Consider the following 15,288-nt stretch of genomic DNA (forward strand, 5'->3'; position numbering starts at 1 on the left):
TGCATGTGTCGATCTTTCTCTCCATAATCCTTCTTGGATACTGCATTACAAATCAACCCAAAAGTTCAATTAATGATATCCAATTAAAAAACAGATTAAGAGACTCATGGAGGAAACACTAAGGTTAATGAAAATGTTATTTCAACATGAAAATTGCCTAAGAACCTGGTACTAAAATTTTGAATATTAATTATCCCTGCTATTTTAAGCCCTGCTTTTATAATGTTATTCCTTCCACTTCTTTTTATCACACTTTATGACAAAACCACAATAGTCCTACACAATTATGCAAGTCTCTTAAATTTAAAAAAATAAGAACTTAGAAAGTGAGACTTTGAGCATCCGGAATTAATAAGAACATTTTAAACAAGTTGATATTAAATAAACAAAACAAGTCAGAAGAGTTACTCCTATCTAAATAAAATGGATTCTCTACATATGGAGTACTCTGGAAAAAATGAAAGCAACAACAAACAAGTAACTAGCAGACATCCCAGCCATCACTACATACCTGTGTAAGATTTGCCGCTTGTTTTAAGATGCTTTTTTTTAACTGTTCTGCTCTCTTTGCATGAAAAGAATTACTTTGACTCTGGATGACAAATACAATTCCTTTTAAATCTAGAACCAAAAAAAAAGATTTCAGGTATTTATTTTTCAACAACTGAAATAAACTTAAAAGCAAGTTTAAAAAAGAAAAGCTGCAAGGCAAGCCTTCGGGCCATAAAAAAATCCATTTAAATGTAATCATAGCGACAAAAATCTCTTTTTGAACTGATCTCTGAAACATCCTTCCTAGAAGTTAGCAAATAAGCTCACTGTACTCCATCAAATCTGCAGTAACAAATGTGCACCTGCTCCTGCGTCTGTCGAAAGCACAACTGGTAAATGTGAGAAAGTAGGAAAACGTCGACAACACTAGCTTCCCCGGTAGCTGAAAATCTTGCTTGCCACTAGCCTTCTAATGAGTCACACATAACCCTACCTTGCACCGTGGCTTGTTATGGGTTGAAGGGCATCCCTCAAACACCACAGGTTCAAGTCCAACCCTCCAGGACCTCCGAATGTGACCTTACTTGGAACCGAGTCTTTACAAAGAGGCACTCAAGTTAAAGTGTGGTTGTTGGTGGGGGACCTAAGCCAGTATATTTGGTGTCCTTACACAAAGAGGAAATCTGGACGCAGATACACAGAGGGAAGATGATGTGAAGCCCCTGCGAGAAGACAGCCTTCTACAAGTCACAGAGAAAGGCCTCAGAAGAAACCAACCCTGCCCACACCTTGGGCTCAGACATCCCCCCTTCAGAACTGTGAGATGCATTTCCATTTTTTTTTTTAAAGATTTTATTTATTTATCAGAGAGAGAGGGGGAGAGAGCGAGCACAGGCAGACAGAATGGCAGGCAGAGGCAGAGGGAGAAGCAGGCTCCCTGCTGAGCAAGGAGCCCGATGTGGGACTCGATCCCAGGACGCTGGGATCATGACCTGAGCCGAAGGCAGCTGCTTAACCAACTGAGCCACCCAGGCGTCCCTGAATTTCCATTTTTAAGCCACACAATTTGTGGCATTTTGTTTCAGCAAACCTAGCAAACTAATAACACCACATCAAAAATGTTTTGGATGGGTCTTTAAGGTGACAATCAACAGTGACGACTTCTGTCCCATCAGGTCACAAGAGCTTGCAAATAAATAACTCCATAATCTCTACTCTACTTCACAGGGCTCCTGGCCAGAATTACATGTTATCTCCAGGAAAACAGCCACTATTCCACAGGAGCCTCACAAGAAGTGTGGCATACAAGCCAATCTACAACAACACTGGCAGTGTTTGCCAGCCCCCTAGACTCTCGCTTCAGGGTGGCCAGTTTTCTTGCAATGACGAGCACAGAGCAAACCCTTGAATGTTAGGCCCACCTGATCAGGGAAGACAATTGGAGGTCTTGCCAGCAAAGATGGTTGCTTGGTCCCACAACGGAGAAGCACATTAGGTTCTGAGTTTGCAATAAGGCAACGGATAGAAACAGCCCTAGGGTCACTGCCCTGTGCCCAGAAAGGGGCGTTGGCAAAAGGCAGACCTCACATAAATTGCAGCCTCCAGTCACCTTATAGCAATAAATATGGGGACCAACCCCCCCACCATGTGCCTTTCCTTTTAACACCTCGACTCAGAGACATAATTTGGTTTTAATTTTATCCCATATATTTTATTGTTTTCATGTTCAGTTCTATAGTTCCATTCATTTATTCAATCACTCAAATATTCATACAGCAAATAGCTCCACAGTGAGCCATCTAGATCCTAAAAATAACCCCAAATGCTCTTTGGTTAAAACTCAATAAAAAATTTAAAGGGAAATGTTCAACAAGCTATTGAATATGACCTAATTCTTTTCCTTTGGGGGTTTATATAAATATGAACATTCCACATACCTACCTCTATTTCAAATCAGCTTCTTGGCTTTATAAGTAGGACATACAGATAAGACTTGTACAAGTATCTCATGTTTCAACTGAAATGTAGTATTTGTTCTACTGTATTGAAACATTAATGTAAGTGATATATCAAAAGAGGAGTTATAAAGACTTACTTTTGTTAAAAATGAGATAAACTTCAGAGAAAAATTTTTGCAAAATTTTGCAAAAAAAAAGCTGAAGATGCACATTCCCAACAACCCAGAAACTCCACTCCTACTAATCATCCTTGAGAAACTTGCATATGCATAAACAAGGATATAGAATAATAGTGCTCACAGCAGGATTGTGTAAAAGGAAAAAATTTGAAGCAACTCCAATACCCACTAATAAGATAAACCAACTAGAATACTATGCAGCAATGAAAATGAACATGTACTTGAGGCATCATCCCAGATAGACATTATAGGTGAATCCTACAGACTGAAAAACAAAAGCAAGCTTCAAAGGAATAACCATATAAATCAAAGGTTTGTGAAAAGATATGCACAAATATATATAAGATGGATATATCACATGTGATCAGAAAATATAAAAGATTACATGAGAACACCAAATCAAGACTACATTATAAGGCTCCCGCTACATCAGGAATGTTTTACTTCTTAAACTGGATGTTCATTGTATCACTCTTTGTGGCTTCCCCTATGTTCAAAATAATTCATAAGAGGATTTTTAAAAGAGCAAATCCATCTGTCAAAAGGTTAATACTGCAGTAATCAACTCCTGCCTTTTCTTCTACCAGATCAGCAAAATTCCCACTGCTCCCACAAAGACAACAGTCCTTTCACATGGGAAAGAGGGTTTGCAAGAAGAAAAAAGTGAATCCTTCTCCTTTGCTTGCACCTGAGTCACATGCTGTGGGTTGTGTTTGTTTTTTCTGCTACTAGGAAACCACCTTCCTTCTTATCCTTGATCACACGTGCTCTGGGCACTCATCCAGCAAATGTGCCTAAGTCTGTACTGAGGGCAAGGTTCTGGCGTGCTGAGAGAGGGAAGCACAGTCCCAGCAATAGCGAGCCCGAGCCAAGGTAATAAGACAGCCATTACAGTACAGAGCCAAGTGGGGAACTACGGGAGCACGGGGTGGGGGAGGGGGGAGAGCAAGTGCAAGCAGACCTTCTGGAAAGGGGCATTTCCTGCCTTTCCTTTAAAATGCTGCAATTTTCTGCAGACCCAGGCAGAGAGGGTGGCAGATCAGAGGCGGAGAAGGAAGCAGGGTTATCACAGAGCCCACAGCCTGCCTTCTCTCTGCAGCATCAGGAGTTGGTGACCGGGGAGTCTGTCAGGTACTTGAGAGAAAAAGATGAAGGGAACAGTCAGCGATGAAGCTAGAGGAGGAGGCTACCTCAGCCAGATCAGACCATGAAGGATTTAAGTGCACACTAAGAGTGCATCTTTAGAGTAATAGCTTTCAAACAGGGGAAGGGCCATGGAGCCATCCAGGACCCCACAGAGTGGGGCCTCCACAGAAAGCGATGAGGATCCTATGTCCTGGGGATGCCACAGAAGAGGTGGGAGAAGCTTCTCAACAGAGAGGGCAGTGACGTCTGGGAGAGCATGTGGAATTAGGGCCCTGAAAACGGTAACAGCTGGGAATGGCTGAGAAATAGGGTGCAAATCGGGCAGTTACTGGTGATGAGGCGAAAGAGGAATAAAGGGGTCGTACACCGAGTGCCTGACGACAATGAAGGGTGCGATGGGCCACAAGAGGAAGATAAATCACTCAAGACCGGGAAAGAACCTGTGTGGGTCTGAGGCCAATGGTAAGCTGCAGAGCATTAAGGAAAGGTGATGGAACCAAGAAGGTCCCTAGAAAAGACCCCTGAAGGAGAAATAGTAATTCTTTGAAGGAAAAAGAAATCAAAGGTTCTCTATTTAGACTAATAGACTAAATAGACTAATAGAAATTAGTCTATTTCTCTGATAAGAAATTAGTCTACTAAGCACTAATCCCTCGGGGACAGAGGTAATGTAAAAACACAGACTCCATCCTGCCGCTGTCTCTCTGATGAGCAATCAGCGTGCAGCTCTTCTGATAAAAGCCGAACAGCAAGCGGACTCAGGAGTTTAGGCTGAGGGATAAATACGCACACACACACGTGCATGAAGAGCCACTCCAGTTGTATTCTACTGGGTGAGAGTAACTGTCACCCATGCATCTCCTGACCAGGCAGTGAGCCGAAACAGGAAAAAGGCCACCTCACCCTGAGTGTGGAGAGACTCTGATTCTCCTGGGGGGCTGCTTTTGCAGTCCACCCCCCAACGCCCCCAAGCCTGCAGACTCAGGTTGACACTGTGGCAAATAAGGCCCCGAGGTCTTTTTGGATAGGCCGATACCAAAGCACCTATCACTAGATTTGCCATTTGTAATCGCAGGAGTGCTGATTTACTTACCCAGGTAACTTCCCCTTGGTTCTTTCAAGCCCATATCCTAGACTAGTGACATTAGTTCATTTAACAACCATCTTCAGATTTTCAGGGCACCTGGGTGGCTCAGTCAGTTAAGCGTCCCACTCTTGATTTTCGCTCAGGTCATGATCCCTCAGGGTCATGAGATCGAGCCCCACATCAGGCTCCATGCTGACATGAGCCTGCTTAAGATTCTCTCTCTCCCTTCCCCCCTACCCTCCCAACCCTAAAAATAAAAAATAATAATCATGTTCTATAAGGAGCCCCAGGAGCCTCATCAAATTTCATAAAATAAATACAAAAACAAATGCCCAAACCCACAAGTGTTGGCAGCAGGAAGAACATCTCCACAAAGGGAGAAGTGGCTAGTCATCCAGGGTGTCATAACATATAGAAGAGAAAGCACTGAACTAACGAGGCTCCTTCAATATGCCAGTCTCAGAGCTGACGGCATGCATGCCCGGGACCCCAGCACAGGCCACCCAGGGCTCCTCTCCTGCCTTCCCGACTCTGCAGAGCCCAGGCCTGTGAAAGAAAGGCCTAGAAAGGAAAGTGTGCCCTTTCTCTCCTGTCCAGAGTCTACCTCGGTCCCCACGGCCTACCCTGGGACCACCAACATCGACAAAGTTCACATAGATGTCGGTCTTCTCTGTCCTCTTGTCACCATACGGGGACCTATTTCTCACAATGCCAGAAAGCAGCAACGACAACTGTGACGTCATGGTCACATTTCTGAAGATGCTCACAGTACACTGAAGTGGGGGACAAGTAAGGGTACACAGGGGCCGTGACGGGGGCAGGGGTGTCCATAACAATGCGAGTAGCTGCTTCTGCACCAGCGTTCTCAGGACGGGTTTGGCGTGTGGTGGGTAAGCTGACCCATGGGGAAAGCAGTGTCTGCAAGTCAGCAAGTGGAAAATCGGGCCCCAGGCCAAGGGGAGTCCTTCTCTTCCACGAAGTGTGGGCCTCGGATGACAGAGACTCTGTCTTACTGTCCCCATCGCCCCCTCAGTGTTCACCTGGCCCAATCTTCCACCCTTACTGGAAACTCAGTAAACAAGGGTCAAGGGAATTCAATCTAACATAATGGCTGTTGTTCCCAGTACAAATCACATGTCACTCTGTTGATGCGAAAAGTGTTCTCCTCGGGTCTGCGTGAGGGTAGATGTGGGCCCAGGCCCAAGACAGAACATTTGCACAGCAGTACTGACCTTATAAAGAAAATCAGGAAGAGAATTCATTTCACTGAAATATAATTTACAAGAAATATACCTGGGTACATACTCATAAGTTAAAAAAAAAAATCATTACTTACCTATGTCACTTGTCCTTGAGACACCACTTTTCTCCAAATTCTGTATTTTGGATAAAAGAGAAAAAGATAAATCTCCCCACATCACAAGGCTAGCAAAACACCAAAAAAATAAGCACGGTACACAGTAACATTTGGGGCAAGACGGCAAAGAGGATTGCTAAGGCTTAACTGGTTCATAATGTTCTGGGGAGAGTTCATTTAAAAATCCCGCGAATCCCATAGCATGGCCCACAAAACAGAGGCAGTCTCAACGCTGCCAGCGCGTGGTTCACGACGATGAGCCCCACTAACTATGGGATTTATCACCTTGTGGGCTCGGACATACCAGCATCTAGAACATCACCACCACATTCTCTTCCACCCGAGGAGCAGCACTGGGGGCCTCAGCGGGACCCAAGAAGGCAATCAGCCAGCAGTTCGTGAGCACAGAAGGGGCCTTTCAGAGCTTTAGAGCTCTGGACACAGAAATCCAGACGTGTGCACAGAAACACCTGGTCCTAATCCTGATCCTGAGCCTAGGTGGACCGGGGGAGGGCTCGTAAACAATTTCTCTGACAAAGAGCAAAGTGTCAGCAGCTACCTCTGCCATGTTCAGTCTTCTCTGGCAGACAAGGAAGGAATTTTCTCTCTAATTGCCCTTTTCTGCTTTCAACTGCCATTCACTATAATTATAACAATTGGATAGTGGCAAATATCCTTCAATTTTCTTCACAGACTGCAAGGAGAAATGCACTGGTGAGCCTTTACCAACAAAACTGGGAACAGCTTAAAAGCCAAGATACAGCCAGAAAAAGAAGGAGTCTCGGAATGCCAAAGGGGCCGTGACAAAAGAGAGGGAGGGCGGAGAGGGAAACACAGGACAGTGTCTATCTTCTGCAGCATTTCCTGCAATTATCTTTGTCTCAAGAATAGAAATACCACTGAGTGGAGGAGAACCCCATGTTTGGGTACCACTTTGTTATGCCTCGGGACCAAGTGACACTTGACTTAGTCCTGATAAAACACGGACTTTTCGGAAAAGCCCACTAAAAAATACTGGAATGCTGCGCTGCTTCTCTAACTGTGCTAAACCAAAGCTGGGTCATCATTGTAAGTTAGCACATATGGAATCACTGCATCTCCCATGCTCTGAACGCCACCGCTGGTCAGGAGCACAGCCTGCCCTCGGGGAAGCAGCGCTGGCCTCAGAACCAGAAATGCCCATCAGCATTCACCCCTAACCTGCTGCCCATCCCTTGATCAAGCTGCCCGCTCCTTTCAAGGCCACAGCTTTGGCCAGTAGATAAGGATGGTAGAAAATTTCCAAGTTTAGATTTACAAACAGCATTGGCGTGGGTAAAGAAAATACTGTGTATACACACAGTGGAATACTATTCAGCTTTAATAAGGAAGGACATTGTGGCACATGCTACGCCAAGGTACCTTGAGGACATGACGCTAAATGCAATCAGCCAGACACAAAAAGGCAAATACTGTACAATTCCACTGACAGTGTTGTCTGATTCATAGAAATGGAAAGTAGAAGGGTGGTTACCAGGGACCAGGGATGGGGAACAGAGAGCTGTTTACTGGGGACATTTTTAGTTTTGTGAGATGGAAAGAGTCCTGGAGATTGTCTGCAGGAGAGTAGGAATATCCCTACTACTGCTGATCTGTACCCTTAGAACTGTTTACGATGGTAAATTTTATGTTATGTGTATTTTATCATAATTTTAAAAGAGAGAGAGAGAGAGATGATCCAACCCAACACTCCACTTTACAAATGAGAAAATGGAGGCTCAGAACAGGTAAAGGATTTGCTGGAAGTCCAACAGTCATTCTAGCCACAGAACCAGGATGAAAATCCAGGTCTTCTGAGTTCTTCCCCATGTTCCTTTTTTTCCACCCGTGGGATAATGCATGCCCTGTCTTCCAGAGGCATATTCTCCGGAAAACATGTACCAGAAGAAAGCACGCTTAAGAGTGAGCTCCAAGTGACACCCACAACAAAAATCACCTGTAGCCATAAGCTAAAATATTTAAAACAAAACAAAACCAAAACCAAAAAAAACCCCTGAACTCAGTGTTTCCTGACTACCTTAAGCTGGAAACCAACTGGACGTCCTACCACATCTCTTTGTGAAACCAAAGAAAATCAACCAAAATTACACATCTTTCCATTTGTTATTAAGCTTTGCGGTTCCAACTGGCTGAAAACAATAGCTCGGAAATGATTAACCATTTCGAATGGCTCGATTTGTAAACTGTAAAAATAAAACATCCCAGAACGACCGCATTAAATGAACTGAATGGAACGAAAACGGTCTTGAGCAATTTCCCCTTTGAGAAAGAAAATTAGACTAAATGAACGAATTGACAGGACATTTAAAATTCTGTCTCCAGCTTTCCTCGTGAAAAGGCTTAGCTCTTCCTAAGAAGAAACACGTGGTTCGTTTTATTATCTCTGCTGCCACATGTTTCTTACACTGACTATCAGTATCAGTCAAAATGAGCTCACTGTTAAAGTTTTGTAAGTCAACTGAATTGCTATTCAGATAGGAAAGCAGTTTCTTACTAATGTATCTACCCCACAGGCAGCTCCTACCCTGGCTGGGAAGAGACAAATCCAAGTCACCCTTTGGTGTAGGTTTTATTTGTGAAGACACGATAGATATGAACATGTGCAATCCACATGTGTATTGCCTCATTTACAAAGCCTTCATGAAAAGATAAAACATCCTCCAAAGAATCTCATAGGAAATCTTCTAAGAAGAGAAGTAAAATGGCATCTTGTACCCACTTGCAAACAACTGCCATCCCCTAGATGTTGAATGAAGTGAATTGGTCAGAATGTGTTCATCAGTGGACTCAGCTAAAAGCTGGTCCTTTGTTTTAATTTTGCCCCTACCACTTACTAGTTCAGGCCTCAGTTTCTCATCTGTAAACAAGAAGAATAATTACAAGACCTACATTACAGGGTCATTGTGATAACTTCATTAGGTAATATAACGTTGAGCATATCATCTGCCCAAAGAAAATGCTCACTAGTTGTTAACTATTAATCTTTATCATCATGAACATCTACTTCATATGAAGTCAACTAACACCATAAAAGAAATTTAACGGACAAAAGTGGTAAGGTCAATGGTTCCTGTTTTTATTTTGACTTAATGTTCCATCTGAAAGGCTGTATAAGGTATCTCTTGCTGTCATATCAGGTACACATTTAAATAGGGTCTGGACAGCAAAGGAAACAGTCAACAAAACAGAAAGGCAACCCATGGAATGGGAGAAGATACTAGCAAATGACTCTACAGAAAAAGGGTTGATGCCCAAGATCCATAAAGAACTTCTTAAACTCAACACCCAAAAAACAAAGAATCAAGTCAAAAAATGGGCAAAGGACATGAACAGACACTTCTCCAAAGAAGACATACAAATGGCTAACAGACACATGAAAAAAATTTTCATCATCATTAGCCATCAGGGAAATTCAAATCAAAACCACACTGAGATACCACCTTACACCAATTAGAATGGCCAAAATTAACAAGACAAGAGACAACATGTGTTGGAGAGGATGTGGAGAAAGGGGAACACTCTTACACTGTTGGTGGGAATGCAAGTTGGTGCAGCTACTTTGGAAAACAGCGTGGAGTTTCCTCAAAAATTAAAAATAGAGCTACCCTATGACCATGCAACTGCACTATGGGGTACTTATCCCAAAGATACAGACGTAGTGAAAAGAAGGGCCATGTGCACCCCAATGTTCATAGCAGTAATGTCCACAAATAGCCAAACTGTAGAAAGAGCCGAGATGCCCTTCAACAGACGAAAGGGTGAAGAAGATGTGGTCCAGGGTGCCTGGGTGGCTCAGTGAGTTAAAGCCTCTGTCTTTAGCTCAGGTCATGATCCCAGGGTCCTGGGATCGAGCCCAGAGTCGGGCTCTCTGCTCAGCAGAGAGCCTGCTTCCCTTCCTTTCTCTCTGCCTACTTGTGATTTCTGTCAAATAAAATCTTATTAAAAAAAAAAAAAAAGATGTGGTCTGTATATACAATGGAATATTACTGAGCCAGTGGAAAAGATAAACACCCAACTTTGGCATCAACATCGATGGGACTGGAGGAGATTATGCTAAGTGAAATAAGTCAAGCAGATAAAGTCCATTATCACACAGTTTCACTTATGTGTGGAACATAAGGAATAGCATGGAAGACATTAGAAGAAGGAAAGGAAAAATGAAACCAGAGGGGGAGACTATTTGTGAGAGACAGTGGACCCTGAGAAACACAGTTTTAGAGGGGAGGGGGTTGGGGGAAATGGTTGAGCCCAATGATGGCTATTAAGGAGGGCACGTATTACAAGAGCACTGGGTGTTATATGCAAACAATGAATCATGGAACACTACACCAAAAACTAATGATGACTAACATAATAAATGTTAGTGACTAACATAATAATGGTGACTAACATAATAAATAAATAGGGTCCGTCACTCTTTTAAGTGGTGGACACACACACACACACACACACAATCTTCAAAACAGCTCTTTGATATAGGTCCTATTACCCCATCTCCTACATGAGGAAGCTGAAGCAGAAAGGGTCAGTAAGTCCCACAGCCTATCAGTGTTGGAGGAGGGACATGAACCACAGTGTCCAACTCTACCCCTACATCACACAGGATACAATATCATAAGTTACCACAGGGGGTAAATCTGGGCAAGACTACAGGTTGAGGCAGATATGTGGCCACGGCTGAGGGGGGCACCAGAGCTGAGGGGGTGCTGTGGCCTGGAGCACGAGGCTAGGTGGGCAGGCTCCCCTGAAAACTGCACTAGATCAGAAACCTGGTTCTAGTCCAGGAACCTAGAAGAGGAGCCTAGGCCCAGAGGTCAGGCCCCAGGAGATACAATAGGGCGAGCACCCAGAATTCAGACGTGAAGCCACCAGAGGCCCTGATGTGTGGGGCAGGCCCCCAGCCCTAAGCAGGGCCGCCTGCATTCCAGAAAGTGCCCCCCAACTCTGCCACCCCTGAATAAAGCAAGCAGTGAGCTGAGGGGGAAGGAAGGCAGCTGCTTCTGAGCAAGCTGGTGGGGCAGGTCCTGATCAGTTCTGCCAAGGGTGATCAACTAATGATAATCCCAAGTTAACGTGGTTGTTGGTAAGAGCCTTAACTCCCATGTCCAGGTTCATCTACAGACTTACGGTGACCTTGCAAATGAATTCTTCTCCAGCTCCCAGTCTCAGGTATGGTCCACAGTAGACATTTTATTACTACCTCTCCTCAAGGGATCAACGGCTTTTTTGGCTCCGTGGCCTAAGCACAAATGGGATATTTTTCAAGGATTTTAATACCTTTGTGTGAAAAATGACATGAAGATGTAAGACTCACCTTGTTTCTATTTATATTTATATATATATATATATATATTTCAGAAGACAGATACATATATATTACCCTATTCGAGAATGTGAGTTAGAACCTATGCTTGAAAGTATAGGCTGTAATTTTCAATTCATTATACAAAATGAATTGTATTAATTCAATTCATTTGTATTCAAATTAATTCCCTATTACTATCCCTTAGGTAGCACTTCAAATTCATTACAAATGAGCTTTATTATTGTCAAACACACATACACATACACACACATATTACAATGCACACAGCTATATAAAATTACAGTATGAAAAATTCAAGGATTCAGGAAATTGAGATTCTGACTTCACTTTTTATTTTTTTTTAAGATTTTATTTATTTATTTGAGAGAGAGAGAGCACAGAATGAGAGAGAGCACAGGAGCAGGGGGAATGGGCAGAGGGAGAGAGAGAAGTAGATTCCCTGTGGAGCAGGGAGGCCCCCAACTCCATACCTGGCTCCATTCCAGGACTCCCCAGATCATGACCCAAGCCAAAGGCAGTTGCTTAACCAAGTGAGCCACCCAGGTGCCTTTTAACTGCCAGTAACCTCAGTCAAATCACGTAACTTCTTAGCGGCTAAGTTTTCTCTGCTGTACAGGCATGCCTCGTTTTATTGTGCTTTGCTTTATCATGCTTTGCAGATACCGTGTTTTTTACTAATCGAAGGTCTGTGACAACCCTGCATTCAGCAAGTCTATCAGTGCCTTTTCCTCCAACAGCATTTGCTCACTTTGTGTCTCTGTGTCACATTTTGGTGATTCTCACAATATTTCAAATTTTTTCATTATGATTACATTTGTTATGATAATCTGTAATCAGCTATCTTTGATTCACTATTGTAATTGCTCTGGGGTGCCACGAGCTGCACCCATAAAAGATGGCAAACTTCAATGACAAAGGTGTCTGTGTTCTGACTGTTCCACTAACTGGCTGTTCCCCCATCTCTCTCCCTCTTCTCTGGGCTCCCTATTCCAAGACACAACAATACTGAAATTAGGTCAATTAGTAACCCTACAGTGGCCTCTAAGTGTTTAAGTAAAAGCAAGAGTTGCACATCTCTCACTTTAAATCAAAAACTAAAAACGGTTAAGCTTAGCGAGGAAGGCATGTTGAAAGCTTAGATAGGCTGAAAGTTAGGTCTCTTGTACCAAACATTAGCCAAGTTGTGAATGTGAAGACAAAGTTTTTAGAGGAAATTAAAAGTGCCGCTTCAGTGAACACACAAATAAGAAAGCGAAACAGCCTTTCTGCTGATACGGAGAAAGTTCGAGTGGTCTGGGGAGAGCAAACCAGCCCCAGTATTCCCTTAAGCCAAAGCCCAGCCAGAGCAAGGCCCTAGGTCTCTGTGATTCTGGGAGGGCTGAGAGAGGTGAGGAAGCTGCAGAGAGAAGTCTGAAGCTGCAAAGGTTGGTCCATGAGGTTGAAGGAAAGAACCAGCTCCGTAACAGAAGGTACAAGGTGAAGCAGCAAGGGCTGGGGGAGAAGCTGCGGCAAGTTCTCCCAGAAGGTCCAGCTACGATAGTGATGAAAGCGGCTACACACCACAGCAGGTTTCTAGTGTAGACAAGACAGCCTTCTACTGGAAGATGCCATTGAGGACTTTCAGAGCTAGAGAGGAGAAATCAATGCCTGGCTTCACAGCTTCAAAGGACTCTCACGTTAGGGGGATAACACAGCTGGTGACCAATGCTAACTGACCATTCCAAAAATCCTAGGGCCCTCTCAAATAAAATATTAAAAAAGAAAGAAAGAAAGAAAGAAAAAAGTACACCGAGCACTGAGTAATATTGTTGAACTGCTACATTGTATACCTGAAACAATGTAACACTATATATTAACTACACTGTAATTAAAATTCTTGAAAACTCAAAATAAATAAAGAAAAAGAAACATGTTTCATGAGATGAATGATCTCATGGTGATTCTCTGATGGATCCAGGCAAAGAAAGTTGAAAACCTTCTGGAAAGGATTCACTAATCTACTATACCACTGAGAACATTCATGACTCATGGGAAGAGGTCAAAATATCCACATTCACAGGAGTTTGAAAGAAGTTGATTCCAACCCTCATGGATTACTTTGAAAGATTTAAGACTTCAGCAGTGGCAGTGACTAACTGCATTTGTGGTGGAAACAGCAAGAGGACTAGAACTAGAAATAGAACTGGGGGTAGGGGGATGGTGGTATGGGCAAAACAGATGAAGGGGGTAGAGAGGTATAGGTTTCCAGCTATGGAATAAATAAGTCATGGGGATGAAATGTCCCACACAGGGAGTACAGTCAATGGTGTTGTAATAGTGTTGTATGGTGACAGATGGGAGCTACATTTGTGGGGAACATAGCAGAATTATAGACTTGCCTAATCACAATGTTGTATGCTTAAAACTAATGTATCATTGTATGTCAACTCTACTTCAATTTAAAAAAAAAATAAGGAAAGAAAGAAATGGAGCCTGAAGATGGGTCCACCTCATGATCAAACTTGAACAGATAAGGAGCTGCTCCTCATAGATAAATAAAGTAGTTTCTTGAGATGGAAACTATTCCTGGTGGAGATACTGTGAAGACTGTTGAAATGACAACAGTGGACTTAGAATATCACATCAACTTGGTAGATAAAGCAACAGCAGGGTTTGAGAGGACTGACTCCAGTTTTGAAAGAAGTTCTACTCTGGGTAAAATGCTATCGAACAGCATCAGCCACTACAGAGAAACCATTCATGAAAGGAAGAGTCGACCAATGGGGCAAACTTTATTGTTGTCTTGTTTTAAGAGATTGCCACAGCCACCCCAGCATTCAGCAACACCACCCTGATCCGTCAGTGAGGCAAGACCCTCTACCAGCAAAAAGACGACAACTTGCTAAAAGCACAAGTGATGGGCAGCATTTTTTTTTCTTTTAGCAGTGAAGTACTTTTAAATTCAGGTATATGTTTTAAACATAATGCTATTACACACTTAACAGATAACAATACAGTGTAAACACAACTTTGGTTATGCACTAAAAACCAAAAAAAAAAAAAAAATTTCATTTGACCTGCTTTAATGCAGTATTCACCTTCTTATGGTTTTCACTTAATTGCAGCAGTCTGGAACCAAAACCACACTATCCCCAAGGTGTGCTTATACATGGGAATATCTGTTTTGCTTAGTAATAACAGGATCATTGAGAAGATCAAATTAATTAAATGTCTGAGAATATTTTATTAACCATAACCATAAAGGATCTTAAAACCAAAGGAAATCATTATTATTGTTCCTGTATAGGAAACGCACAGCACAGTTAGAACAGATAATACTCTGTTGACAAAAGAAACATCCTTTTTAAAAATGCTTTTACACTAATTGTGGGATAAAAAATCAAGTCAACTGAGCCTTAACTAATATGATATAGACAATTTATATTTTTAAAATATGGTTTCTCTTTAAAAAAAAAAAAATACTGTTTCTCTTTCTCATCTGCTAAATTCATCTAATGCAAAGCCTATATGGTAAACTTTAAGCAAAGTTCCTGAATGCAATTGATGATGAAAAAAAAGCAGCAGCTCTGTGATTTGGATAAGAGTTGTCCTGTCTTCATTGGTCCCTCAGGTCTCGGTTCCTGGGTCCGACCATGCAAGGAGCCTGGCAGTCACCCTTGGGGACTCACATAGTGCCACCTTCAGGGAGAGGGATAGTCAGGCTC

At 42.7% G+C, this 15,288-nt stretch overlaps 1 protein-coding gene across 4 annotated transcripts in view; it reads right to left on the reverse strand.

The window, feature by feature from the left end:
• Window positions 1-15,288, reverse strand: part of B3GLCT (beta 3-glucosyltransferase) — a 116,056-nt gene that overhangs the window by 85,937 nt on the left and 14,831 nt on the right. For all 4 annotated transcript variants that reach the window (XR_009346877.1, XM_059143958.1, XM_059143956.1 and 1 more), the window contains exons 3-4: window positions 6,199-6,238; window positions 512-621 (exon numbers count right to left, since the gene is read on the reverse strand). Coding sequence is in view for 3 of the 4 variants with exons in the window: in XM_059143958.1 (XP_058999941.1) it covers window positions 512-621; window positions 6,199-6,238 (150 nt within the window). In the remaining variant the exon portion in view is untranslated. The remainder of the gene's footprint in view (window positions 1-511; window positions 622-6,198; window positions 6,239-15,288) is intronic.

Source organism: Mustela lutreola, chromosome 13 (genome assembly GCF_030435805.1).
Source record: "Mustela lutreola isolate mMusLut2 chromosome 13, mMusLut2.pri, whole genome shotgun sequence".
Lineage (NCBI taxonomy): Eukaryota > Metazoa > Chordata > Mammalia > Carnivora > Mustelidae > Mustela > Mustela lutreola.